Source organism: Electrona antarctica, assembly GCF_951216825.1.
Source record: "Electrona antarctica genome assembly, chromosome: 19".
In the NCBI taxonomy this organism is placed as follows: Eukaryota; Metazoa; Chordata; class Actinopteri; order Myctophiformes; family Myctophidae; genus Electrona; species Electrona antarctica.
This window is the reverse complement of record NC_136800.1, coordinates 24,394,110-24,407,722: the sequence shown is the minus strand read 5'-3', so window position 1 is coordinate 24,407,722 and position 13,613 is coordinate 24,394,110. Positions and strand designations below refer to the sequence as shown.

The 13,613-nt window shown below is 42.4% G+C and overlaps 1 protein-coding gene across 3 annotated transcripts; it reads right to left on the bottom strand.

Moving 5' to 3' along the window:
- Positions 1 to 1,470: 1,470 nt before the first annotated feature.
- LOC306912324 (uncharacterized protein) lies at positions 1,471 to 13,336 on the bottom strand. 3 transcript variants are annotated; one of them, XM_079488466.1, is made up of 6 exons: positions 12,982 to 13,336; positions 11,336 to 11,479; positions 9,416 to 9,715; positions 6,003 to 6,653; positions 4,576 to 4,613; positions 1,471 to 1,750 (listed from the first exon to the last, which is right to left on the bottom strand). In XM_079488466.1, exons 1-5 carry the CDS (start codon positions 13,271 to 13,273, stop codon positions 4,585 to 4,587), a joined length of 1,416 nt encoding a protein of 471 aa, XP_079344592.1. In that variant the 5' UTR covers positions 13,274 to 13,336; the 3' UTR covers positions 1,471 to 1,750; positions 4,576 to 4,584. The 3 variants fall into 3 exon arrangements, with proteins under 3 accessions (XP_079344592.1, XP_079344590.1, XP_079344591.1); XM_079488465.1 differs by lacking the exon at positions 1,471 to 1,750 and having other exon boundaries at positions 4,535 to 4,613; XM_079488464.1 differs by lacking the exon at positions 1,471 to 1,750 and having other exon boundaries at positions 4,506 to 6,653.
- Between the last annotated feature and the right edge of the window lie 277 nt (positions 13,337 to 13,613).

The following is a 13,613-nucleotide window of genomic DNA, read 5'->3' as shown; positions in this document are numbered from 1 at the left end:
TGAGTTATCATGATGTTTCAAACGATAGCCGCAAAACAGACACGGCTTGAGCCTGCATGGCCCTGCAGTGGTTCCCAAACCTTTTATCTCAAGAGCCAACATAGAAATTAAGACATTTGCGGGACCCAAGCTAGTGAACAATAAACAGAGCAGATATACAAGCTCCTAATGGACAGAATGAAGCGGCAAATCTATGCCAAGTCCTTTTGAAAGTTCACAGAGAAGATTGTGTGCACATCTCTTGCCTGGATTTAGGCCATAGGTGCTGGACACCAAGGCATCAAGGCCAGCTAGGTGCTGGACACCAAGGCATCTGGACAGCTAGGTGCTGGACACCAAGGCATCAAGGCCAGCTAGGTGCTGGACACCAAGGCATCATGGCCAGCTAGGTGCTGAACACCAAGGCATCAAGGCCAGCTAGGTGCTGGACACCAAGGCATCAAGGCCAGCTAGGTGCTGGACACCAAGGCATCAAGGCCAGCTAGGTGCTGGACACCAAGGCATCAAGGCCAGCTATGTGCTGGACACCAAGGCATCTGGACACCAAGGCATCAAGGCCAGCTAGGTGCTGGACACCAAGGCATCAAGGCCAGCTAGGTGCTGGACACCAAGGCATCTGGACACCAAGGCATCAAGGCCAGCTAGGTGCTGGACACCAAGGCATCAAGGCCAGCTAGGTGCTGGACACCAAGGCATCAAGGCCAGCTAGGTGCTGGACACCAAGACATCTGGACACCAAGGCATCAAGGCCAGCTAGGTGCTGGACACCAAGGCATCAAGGCCAGCTAGGTGCTGGACACCAAGGCATCTGGACACCAAGGCATCAAGGCCAGCTAGGTGCTGGACACCAAGGCATCAAGGCCAGCTAGGTGCTGGACACCAAGACATCTGGACACCAAGGCATCAAGGCCAGCTAGGTGCTGGACACCAAGACATCTGGACACCAAGGCATCAAGGCCAGCTAGGTGCTGGACACCAAGACATCTGGACACCAAGGCATCAAGGCAAAGAAACATTTGCACATATAGAGAGTTCAGGTAGACAGACGGCCATGCTTTTTTTAAAATTATTATTATATATCTTTTAATACATACATTTAATTAATAAATACACTGAACCAATGACAAGTATTAAAACACTTTTAGTTTGTGAAAATAATAATTACTTTGGAACACAGTCATGGTTCTTGTTTTGCATTCCCTGAAAAGCAAGTACAAGTTTTTATACATGAAGGTTTCTATATCAACCCTCCAGCAAGTGCTGCTATGCAGAGATATAGCTGACATAATTCACTATGTACAGTTCTTCACTGGGACGACATATGGAACTGATCTGTTCACACATTATCTCAGCTTTATCATCTCATCATTATTTAGATTTTAGAGTGATTTCTTTTTTTAAAGAAGAAAAAAAACTTTTAGTGTACACACAAGTACTAGCCTACCTTTTTTCATTTTTTTTGTTTGCCTGACAAGTGACAATATACAGAAAATATGTTTTTTTTTGTGGCTTTCGCCTTTATTTTATATTTTTGTATGGAGGGACAGACAGTAGGCTGACAGGAAATGGGGAGAGAGATGGGGGGAAGACATGCAGTAAATCGGGAGTCGAAAAAACACTTTTCAGAACCGAAGTTTGTTTTTGAACCTGCAGTCTGAGGACAGCGACACTTCGGTGGAACTCCAGAGGACACGAAGAAGACCGATGATGCTGCAGATCGACTTCCTTAATTCCCAGCTCCACAGCACATCTGTTTGTTTGTCCCAAACCAAACGACAGCATGATGAGTTGATGACACATTGTTTGCTTTCTCTCTCTCTCTCTCTACTATGAAGTGTGTTGTGTGCTGCTCCGTCAGCACTGCAGGCTGTCTGTCCCTAATGGTGAGATAATGGCTGTTAGAAGAAGTCATTAATAGCTCACTAATACGTGTCAGATGCTACCTGTGGCAGCAGGGGACGGGGCGCCGGGACTCCCATGACTGGCCAGCATAATTAGAGGGACATGGCCCGCCAGCCCGCACAGCTGCTGCTGCTGCTGGTGGTGCATGGGCAAGAGCCGCTACGTGTGTGTGTGTGTGTGTGTGTGTGTGTGTGTGTGTGTGTGTGTGTGTGTGTTAGGCTGCGCAACAGTGACACTTGGTTGTGAAAACCAACCAAAAGCAATTTTCGTGCTCGGACAGCCAGCCAGGGACAGACCCAGGGACCCAAGGACACACAGCTGTCTATAGGAGTGGTTGCACCACTCAAAAATATTTCTTGGCCTAATAAGTCAGCTCTTCATAACACTATCTGTTAAAATTCCCAAAGTCGTAGCCTAATTGAAAAGGATCATGCCGATCCCACCCAAAAAATGCCTAAGTCAGGACTCAAGTCAGTAAATAAATTGGCCTACGTCAGGTTTAATCCAATTTAATTATTGAATCCTCTTATGTTACATAACTGACAGTCAGTGTTATTTTAAGTTAAATGGTCATACATTGTTTTTGGTGAAATGCTCAAGAAATATACAGTTTTGTTTTGGAAGTGTGTGTGTGTGTGTGTGTGTGTGTGTGTGTGTGTGTGTGTGTGTGTGTAGAGATAAGGAAGGAGTCCTTTTAAACTAAAGGAACTGTAAATGATACCATTTCCTTAAAACATTCACCCCATACTTGGCGTGAACAAGCTAGGTGAACTTGCTTTGTGGAATATGGCAGTGGCTATTTAATTGTATCACTGCTGACTGCATACAAATAATCTGTATAACTGGGAGGGTGGCAGGGTGCTGGGTTTCTTCACTTGGTGTCTTGTCTTGTCAAATAAATTATTTGGAATAGGGTAATATTCAGTGGTGGAAAGTACATTAAGTAAATTTGGCTGCCAACTAGCCTACGCATTCACTACATACTTTGTATATAGGCATGGGCGGCTGACATAAAGGTTTGGCCTTGGCCCCCATGAATGTCATCCCATAATAAAGTGGCTCAAATAATGTTATTTTCATCCCGTGCACAATTCATTTCAGCATTACATGTCAGCATGAAATGATTCATTAACAGAGTATATTTATTGCACACTCAGCCCCTCTCACACACACACACACACACACACACACACACACACACACACACACACACACACACACACACACACACACACACACAGTCCAAGATTGTCATAGTTTACCTATCAAATCAAGTAGATACTAAAATTGCCTAAATACAAATCTAGAAGCTTTTTTTTGTTTTTAGTGTAAATAAGATAAGAGAGACCCTACGGTATCTTCAGGAATATTCCTGAAGAAGATCCCAGTGATCAAAACGTTGAATTAATAAACCAGTGGAGCTGAGGTTTCCCTTATTGCCAGTGTTGCAGACTCTATTTCTTTCTTCTGTACTGCCATTTGTCCAGCACCTGGCTAGAGTAGATGCACATGCTCCTTTGTCTTGTTTTATTGCTCACTGTCCGTGAGGCTGACCTACATACATTTCACAGCAGTTTAGAAATACTACTTTTTTAAAACTGTATGTGACAAATAAAGATTGATTGATAATAAACATACATAAGATGAATTTGTTTCTTTCTACAGGAAATCTTAAGACTGTTACTGTTTAAGACTATAGATTACTGCAATGCATTGTGCTCTGTTCTTAGCCAAGCTTAATTGGTTCAAAATGCAGCAGCTAGGCTCATCACTGGTACCATATTTTATTTATATATTTGTGCCCATAACACCTGTTTTAGCTGCACTTCATTGGCTGCCAGTCTCCTTCAAGATTGATTTTAAGATTGTATTGCTAACTTTTAAATCTCTTTAATGGTCTAGCATGTAATATGGTTGAACCTGTGCCCTTAGATGCCCTTAGATGCCCTTAGATCATCTGGAGTCATATGGCTAATTTGGTGACCAAAGATCAGATCATTAAAGAGTTTGTAATCCCTCTTAAAAAACTATTTCTACAGGATGGTATTTATTTTTTATCTCCTTGAGTTATAACTTGTTCATTATTGCTCCGTTTTACATTTCTATTGTTTATTATTGAATTAGTTGTTTATTACTTTTTTGATTGTTCAAGCAATTTGTAACTTTGTTTGAAAAAGTGCTTATTATTTTGTATTATTATAGGTTTCTGTACAGTCCATAGCCCACAATGAGACAGAGTGAGTAGACATCAATGGTGTCATCTTGCTCCTTCAAGTAAAAACCTGATTACATCTTCCACCACTGTTGATAGTCACTTCGAGGGAAGTTGAGTACTATGCTCTGGAATTTTGCTCCACTGTTTTGCATGGTATCAAATGCCAAATTATGTGCTGATATAATATATAATTTTACATTCTATCTACCGGTAACTGTGTTTGGTGAAAAAATATTGTTACCCCTATCCTAAGTGTGCGCACGCACGCACGCACATCAAAATTGATACATTTTGAATCTTAGATGTGTTTTTTTTTACTTTGCTTTTATTTAAAATTTTCACCATATAATGGAAAAAAGAAAAAAAAACTAAGATAAACTGCTTGACAAATTACAATACAGCATTTTTCAAATTAAGAGTAAGACAAGGCAGGAAAAAGCAGGAGACATGATACTCACGATATAGGCCTAGAGTCCATACTGTTTGCTTTTTGTATCTGAAAGTACGGATGAAAATATTTTATCCATTTGTCATGTCACTGTGGTGAATTTGTATGTGAAACTACGGATGGAAATGACCTACCTAAATCTGGAATATTTTCATGAAACCATGATTTTGTCCCAGAAATAAACAAATAGTCAAGTAAATAAGAAGACTTATTTTGAGGAATAAAGTATATTTTTTGCTGTTCAAAAATATATTATTCACAGTAAAAAAAAATATCTTCAGATGTTCTCCCCCCCTTTGTGTCTCCCCATATGTCTTTTCATATCACCACTTTGTGTAAAAGCTTTGCCACAGACTGCACAGACATAGGGCTTTTCGCCTGTATGAGTCCTCATGTGTACTTTCAGAATTTCCATTAGAGTAAATCCTTTGCCACAAACTATACAAATATGTGTCCTTTTCCCTGCATGTCTCACCATGTGTCTTTTCAAAAGATCATGTTTACGATTAAAGCCTTTGCCACAAATTGGACAAATAAAGGGTTTTTCCCCTGTATGAATCATCATGTGCTCTTTTAGCCTATGCATATGACAAAATGCTTTGTCACAAACTTTACAAATATAGGGCTTTTCACCGGTATGCGTCTTCATGTGTTTATTCAAATTACCCACTGTTTGAAAGACTTTGCCACAAACTGTACAAATTCCCCCTGTATGACCCTCCATGTGTTTTTTTAAGGATACACTAAAAGTAAAGCCCTTACCACAAACTGTACAAGAAAAGGGCTTTTCTCCTGTATGACTCAATTGTTTTTCCTTTGTATGAATCCTCATGTGTATTTTTAGTTGTTCCATCCGACGCAATCCTTTGCCACAAATTGTACAAATAAATTGTTTTTCCCCTGTATGAATAATCGCATGTCTTTTTAGATGATAGTTTTGAGAAAATGCTCTGCCACAAACCGTACATCTGAAGGGTTTTTGTCCTGTATGTGTCCTCATGTGTTTTTTTAAACTGGTACTATGACTATAGCCCTTCCCACAAATTGTACAAGTAAAGGGCTTTTCTCCTGTATGACTCACTTGTTTTTCCTTTGTATGAGTCCTCATGTGTATTTTTAGTTTATCCATCCGACGCAATCCTTTGCCACAAATTGTACAAATAAATCGATTTTCCCCTGTATGAATACTCACATGTCTTTTTAGATGATAGTTTTTAGCAAATGCTCTGTCACAAACTGTACATCTAAAGGGTTTTTGTCTTTTGTCTTCTGTATGTGTCCTCATGTGCATTTTTAAACTGTTACTATGACTATAGCTTTTTCCACAATCTGAACAAATATGTGGCTTTTCTCCAGTGTGACTCCTCATGTGTTGATTCAAATTACCCCTTCGACCAAAGCCTTTGCTACAAACTTTACAAATATAGGGCTTTTCACCTGTATGACCCCTCATGTGTCTTTTTAGATCTCGTCTTTCGCGGAATCCTTTGCCACAAACCATACAAATACAGGGCTTTTCCCCTGTATGAATCATCATGTGTGTGTTAAAATAACTTTTTCTATCAAAGCCTTTACCACATTCTGTACAGGTAAAGCTATTCTTTCCTGCGTGAATCTTCAAGGAGTTAGTTGGATTTGACGATGTTAGGTCCTGGGACAGTTTGTTATCCACATTTAGTGTCTTGTGTGGTGATTTCAGTGTCTTTTGAGCGGATCGATCTTGTGTGGGTTCCCACTCATCACCGTCTTCAGCGTCAGATTCTTCTGTGGGCTCCCACTCATCACTGTCTTCAGTATCGGATTGGAGCTGGTCATCACTAGTTGTTTGTGATCGTCCACAGTCCTCTACATCAGCTTGTGCTTTCATGTGTTCAGTTGAAGTGCTGGCAACAGGCTCTGTCTCTATGTTTTCATCATCATCTTCACAGATCATTTCTAGTAATGTCATTGTTTCCTCTGGTCTTTGAAGTAGCTCTTCCTGATCCACTTTACTCAGTGGAGGCTCTGGATTCTCCTGGACCAGACTGGGGCTCCTCTCCAGCTGTTCAGAGGAAACATCCTCTTCACTCACAGGGGGGTGCAGGAAGTCTATGGGAAAGATACAATAAGAGAAAGTCATTGAATGTTTGAACTACATTTTTCTATGCAGTGTATTCCGTTTCATAGCTGTGCTGTTTAGAGCTAACCTGATTTAGAGCTAAATACTGCCAGATATTGGCAGTATTTTGGCAGTATTTTTTTAAACTATAATTTTTATCCCACGATTCTGTAACCCATTTTCACCCCTGTGTCAATTATCTAATGTGATCCTGGGCTCTACACACCCTCCGCCAACCTAGTCCCCATATATGGGGGACATGGGGAGAGCAACAGACTTGAACTCATGCTTCCTTCATGCCTGACTGTCCAAGTTGCTCCTTTACACCTGACAGGGGGGAGTTTCCCTGGTTGGACGTAGCGCGTGGAAGGAACACGTTATTCCAACCAGTTCCTTTCCCCTCCATCAGGCGCCCCGGCTGGCCAGGGGGAGGCAGTTTAGAGACCAGGATTACTGCATGTTTTTGTGAGGGTACCTACCCTAGGGGACACGGGGAGAACATGCAAACTCCACACAGAAAGGCCCTTTCACCAACCCCGCCTCGGGTATGGGCACTGATGACGCGGAGGAGGAAACACGCCAACAGCACCCACAGCGTCCCGAGCAGGAATCGAACCCAGGACCTTCTAGCTGTGAGGCGACAGCACTACCAACTGTGCCACCGTGCCCCAGATATTGGCAGTATTGAGTTCACAAGTTCCCTCCTACCTCAATCTGGTCCCTCTCAAGCAGAAATGATGAACCCAAACCAGCGCGGAAAAAAATCTGATATCTCCATAATAATTTCGAGTTGTAGTCTTGTTAGCGCAGTGGCACAGCTTCAATAAGTCATCAGTCACGCCTTGATCCCGCCTCTAGCTGCCGCTGATCGTTACTAAATGCCTCCGAAATCCGCTGGTTCGGGGTACTCTCTGCCCGTGAGAGTCCAGATGCAGGCAGGAGGAGGAACACACTACTGCCACCAACTGGCGAAGTTAGTTTAGAAGAGCTTATGCTATATACAGTAGGTGCTCAATGTCCAAACCATGAATCCATCTTTATTTATCAAACACATATGTTATTGGCTGCAGTAATAATCTAATTTACCAATACACTTTCAGACTTGCCAACATTGGGAAAATGTTTTGAGTAGTGTGTACCACACTTTCCATCACGTGTATGGGACGGCACACAGCGTAAGGCGTACAGAGGGAAATAGAGGGAAGAGAGTGACAGAGACAGCTAGATATAAACAGTGAATTTGCATACATTTTACTGTCATATTTTAATCTTTCTTGTACGACTGTTATCACATCATCAGCATTACTCAGCTTCCTTATGCTCATAACCGCACACGGAATAACGATCCTGAAGGAAAATTTAAAACAAACATGTGAAGAGCAGACCTGTTGCATTATGCAGTAGATTGCCTCGTTAACTTGCAAGCCATGGAATCAGATCTTAAGCCAAACACTTTGAGAGTGTGATGACCAGAAACAGTAGCTGGGCTATACACCGGATCCATCGTACACCATCATACATCATCTCATTCCAGCCAATCACAATTTGCGTCCTCACCTTCATCAGCAATGTTTGGTTATGCAATGTTTGTGTTTATGCAAGCCATGGAATCAGATCTTAAGCCAAACACTTTGAGAGTGTGATGACCAGAAACAGTAGCTGGGCTATACACCGGATCCATGTACTAAGAGCGAGGTAGCCTCGGAAACCCATACGTTTTTATTTCCAGGGAGAAAAAAAAGTCTGGGACTGAGTCCACTTCAATTCGGCATAGAGTAGCGCAAACGTCGATCACTCTCTGCTGATTTCTGATCGTCTGCACCTTTATTAAATTGAAGCGCGCGCACACACGCACACGCACACGCACACACACACACACACACAGTCTCTGGACCTTAGTTTAGCACTTTGTGCATTGGGCCACGTGCAATAAGGGCTACGTGCAATATGGACAGATCATGTCCATTTTCTCTTCCTTCTCATATCCTTATTTATTTATTTATTTAAATGACTACTGCTCAGCCCATATCTACTGTTACTACTGTACTACTGTATTAATGTATCCTCCTCCTTACTGACATGTTTGCACTATTGGTGAGATGCGAAAATACTTTTCGCTGTGCTGTACTTGTACTGTACATTGACAATAAATTTAATCTCATCTCATCTCATCTCACACACACACACACACACACACACACACACACACACACACACACACACACACACACACACACACACACACACACACACACACACACACACACACACACACACACACACACACACACACACACCATTGTTGGCTTAATACTTCTGATGCACTGTTGTTCTGCTATATGCCTATCCGTTAGCCAGGTAAAGAGACGTGACACCTTCAAGATGGCGCAACCCCCAAATTTGCATATAAAAGGTGCAAGGTTTGCAGGCCCTATTAACTGCACTACAATATTTCACCATACTGTGACGAAATGTGACGAAAAAGTCCCAAGAAGGAATGGCAGATTCGGTCACGCCCAGAAATGTCCGTATACATGTATGTCTCAAAAGATATCGGCTAAAAGTGTGACTTTGAAACCTGTTTAGCTGTGAAGTAAATTTGGGAGTACAGAAACAATTAAAGTTATCTCACCAATATTTGGAGTTAAATCATGGCATGGTAACTAGTAACTACATAACCCAAACCTCTACAAAAGTGTAATTTGCTTAATGTGATTAAATACAAAGTTGCTGTAAAGTGTTTCATTATCACCTGGATGCCATGTTGGATTGCTATCATACTGTCTTCCTATTCTCTCTTCATCCTCTCCTCCCATCTGCTCTTCTCTTTCTTCGCCTCTACCTGCGATCTCCTCCTCTTCCTCCGGTTCCTCTGCCAGAGGGGATGGCACAAAACCGTCAGATTTAGGCTTTCTTGGACGGCCACGTTTACGCTTCACCACACACTGCACCGCAGGGGAGGGCAGACAGACGGGATACTTTCTGGGACGGCCACGCTTTTGAGGTTCGACCAGCATCTGCTGTACTGTGACTACTGTCATACTGGAGACATCTGAGAGAGAGAGAGAGAGAGAGAGAGAGAGAGAGAGAGAGAGAGGGGGGGGGGGGGGGGAGACGCAGGGTTTATTATTCTTATTAAAAAGAATGCCTACATGAAAATTAAACTTGTCAATGGTGCAAATTACACCCACATGAAGGGTTCATACTTCATATGCATACTCTATAGTCTATACTAGGATGATAGTCTCTACAGTGCTTGAACTTCACTTTGTCTCTTCTCAATCCATTACTGTGATATTTACAAACTGAAACTGAAAAGAATATCCTAAATGTAAGTGATAGGTTTTGTGAGGGGAGCCCTTATCATCGTACACCATCATACATCATCTCATTCCAGCCAATCACAATTTGCGTCCTCACCTTCATCAGCAATGTTTGGTTATGCAATGTTTGTGTTTATGTAGCAGGGTGGTATTAATTAAGGTAGCCAACTACGCCACCTAGGGAATTGTGCCATAGGAAATAGTTTTGGGTGAGTTAATTAACTATAAGTAAACCTCCTGAACACATAATAACTCCCCACAAGGTTCGTTGTATTGAAGGATTAGATCATCAAGTACATAAGTATACAAACACTTTATTCACTATAGGTAAAATATCATAATGTTTCTTAGACATAAACAGGTTAAAAACTGTATTAAGGTACTTCAGTATTACAAATTGTGCCACTTCTGGGACTGGTGCTGAGGGTTACCAAGGGTGACAGGGAACCAGCTAACCCTCCCAGGGTAGTGGCACACCAAGCCACAACACACAAAAACAAATAAAAACAATCTGACAGGCACACAAAAAGGGATACCACTACCACTGGGACAGGCGGCGCCTGGTCCGGACTTGGGGTCTCAGCACCAAAACTAACAAAGAGAGACATTAATGCATTAAGGAGGATTCAGACAATACAGGTTTAAACACATTTCCACAATAAACAGCGTCCAATCAGGGCATTCCCAGTTCACATAACATAATTAGAATGTTTCTTCCTTTGATTGGGGGTGGGGCGACCTGTGCAGCGACCTGCACACGCTGTGGGACTGCTTGGCATGCTGAAGCCCAAAGGGCCAGCTCTATTCAGGAACACCAACTGAGGAGAAGCTAACACAGGCAGACTGTGTGCTGCTTAAATACTGCAGGCAATCAGCCCACTGATTATTGGGAGGAGAATGGGCAGAGTGGAAGCCAACGCCAATACTGCTACATTTACACTATGACGTCAAATTGTCCATTCATCGTCAATGGCATTTTAATGTTTGTGTAGGACAGTTTGTGGACACACACCAAAAGTTGGACATAGGAGGGGCTAGGGCCCCTAGATTTTATTTTTTTAAACAATAACAGTACTTAGCTGGTTGTGGAATGTTCCGGTTTTGAAAGGTTCTGGGTTATCCTTCGGAGTAAAAAATAACCACTACATTTTCTACATTTGAACAGGCATAACTCATGCCTCATTTGGCATGAGGGGGGGGGGGGGGGGGGGGTGGGGAGAGTGAGGGGAGAGAGAGGGTGGATTGAGGCGGGGAAAGAGAGCGCGGAAGAGCAAGAGAGAGGGGGTTTCGTTACCAGTTACTAGATGTGAGGACCACGTAGCGGCATGAACCTCTAGATTATTTTTTACCCGAGAGAGAGCCGCACGTTGCCTTCCTATGTAGTAATGTCAATGTTGACACATCAGCCTCCTCTTCGCATTTCTCCTCCATCTGTGGAGGTTCTGGCTCCTCCTGGACCAGACTGGAGCTCTTCTCGTGTTCAGTGGAAACATCTTCACACACACACACACACACACACACACACACACACACACACACACACACACACACACACACACACACACACACACACACACACACACACACACACACACACACACACACACACACACACACACACACTAAGATGTCAATCTGTTGGAATGGTTTTCAGCATCAAAGTGCAACACTGACAACCATTTTTGGTGCCAAAAGAGCACCAAAGTCTGACGTACGAGGGCGCAAATCCACAGGTTCATGTACTTTTTAATTTACATTGTAATCCCCATAGGGGGATTTTAGATCGCCTTATATAAGAACTGTGTTTGAGAAATAAACATGTCATCCCGGCCGTTTCACTCATATGGATATGAAGAATCAACTGCCTGACAGAAAACGCTATCGTTACTGCTACTGAATTAGTTACATTTTCACTAGAAACAGACTGTATCATATACGAGTGACTGACTGTCGCAAACCTCCGACAATGACGCAGAGACAGATGGTTTATTTTTGGACCCCAATACTTATATGAGACGATTTTAAGATGACCCCATGTAATAACATGGGGTCATCATAGAGAAATTACTTCCGTAAACCAGGCAGAACCAGGGCTCTATAGAACAATGTTGGTAAAGTAGAATAGTGTTGTGTTCTAAATGGTAAATGGTGCATTTATATAGCACCTTTTTTTTTTAAATCAAAGGTGCTTTACATAGAAGCATTTCATACACCGATGGCGGAGAAAACCATGCAAGGCACCAACCTGCTCATTGGGGTTCAGTATCTTGCCAGCCATCTTGCAATATATATCGAACTATAGGAACCTTAGGAACCTTCCGGTTCCAATGCGGCCACTCTACTTTATTATCAACATTTATTTATATCATATTATGTTATACATTACTTTATAACATATCAGAAGACATGGCAAGGAATTAACAAATACACGTTAGTGTTATGCGAGTAGGCCTGTCACAATTATTACATAATTGCCTATAATCTCAATTATTTTTGCATGATCATTATGACATCGTTTCCAAACATAAAAATCAGACCCGTCTGAACTGATCGTGGTGCTGTACTGTACTGTACTGTACTGTACTGTACTGTACTGTACTGTACTGTACTGTACTGTACTGTACTGTACTGTACTGTACTGTACTGTACTGTCTCTCCTCTCTGGCCTCTATGTGTGTGTGTGTGTGTGTGTGTCTCTGCGCAACAATGCCAGTGGTTGGCGAGGTTTTTCGGCTTTCTGTGCTCGGACACAGACACGTACGTACGGGACACACAGTGCTGCGCAATGGAGTGGCTAGCACCACTCAAAAATAGTGGAAATTACAAGCTCACAATGCCCATTGTAAGCTTGTAGATTGGCCATTTCATATATATATATATATATATATAGCCTATAACGTTATTAAATATGCCAGTTTTTTATTTGAATTTTAGGTAATTTTAATTAGTACTACAGCATGCACCATAGTGGTTAAAATAATGCAGCTCAACCAACCTGTTCTGTGTAGTTGGATGTGTGGCTGTAAAACGAGGTCCAGCTGTTTGTTTCGTCTCTCCAGCAGAGTTTCTAGTGTCTCTATCTCTCTCTGGAAGAGGTTGAATATGAACTCTGTAGCCAAACTGAGACGCTCACTGACAAACACTCCGACAAGCTGCACACAACATTCATCAACACCACGCTGTTTTTCCAAAAGACACAATAACTCCTCTCCCACCGACGTCAGGTGTTCATTTATAGACAGTCGTACAGAATCTATTTGACACATTTTACCTCCTTTATGTGACATTTTTCACCAAGCTTTGCTTCTCGGCGCCTAAGCTCGGCGCTCGCCATAGATCTTGGGCATGACAAAAACACGCACTCACTTCTGGGTTAAAGTGCGTCTCGCATGCGCATTAGGGGCTCTACGCCATTTCGCCCCCTGGTGGAGGAGGCGTGTAACAGACAGACAGACCGACAGACAGACAGACAGACAGACAACGGCTGCAGATATTTCCATGATTAAAACATAAATTGGTTCCAATCAAGCTGTCGATCGTGTTTGTATCCATCTAGCAAGATGTGATGGAACGGTAGGTAGGCCTGCTATAGGAGTTTGCTGATTCATTCTTTTTTAACAGAACATG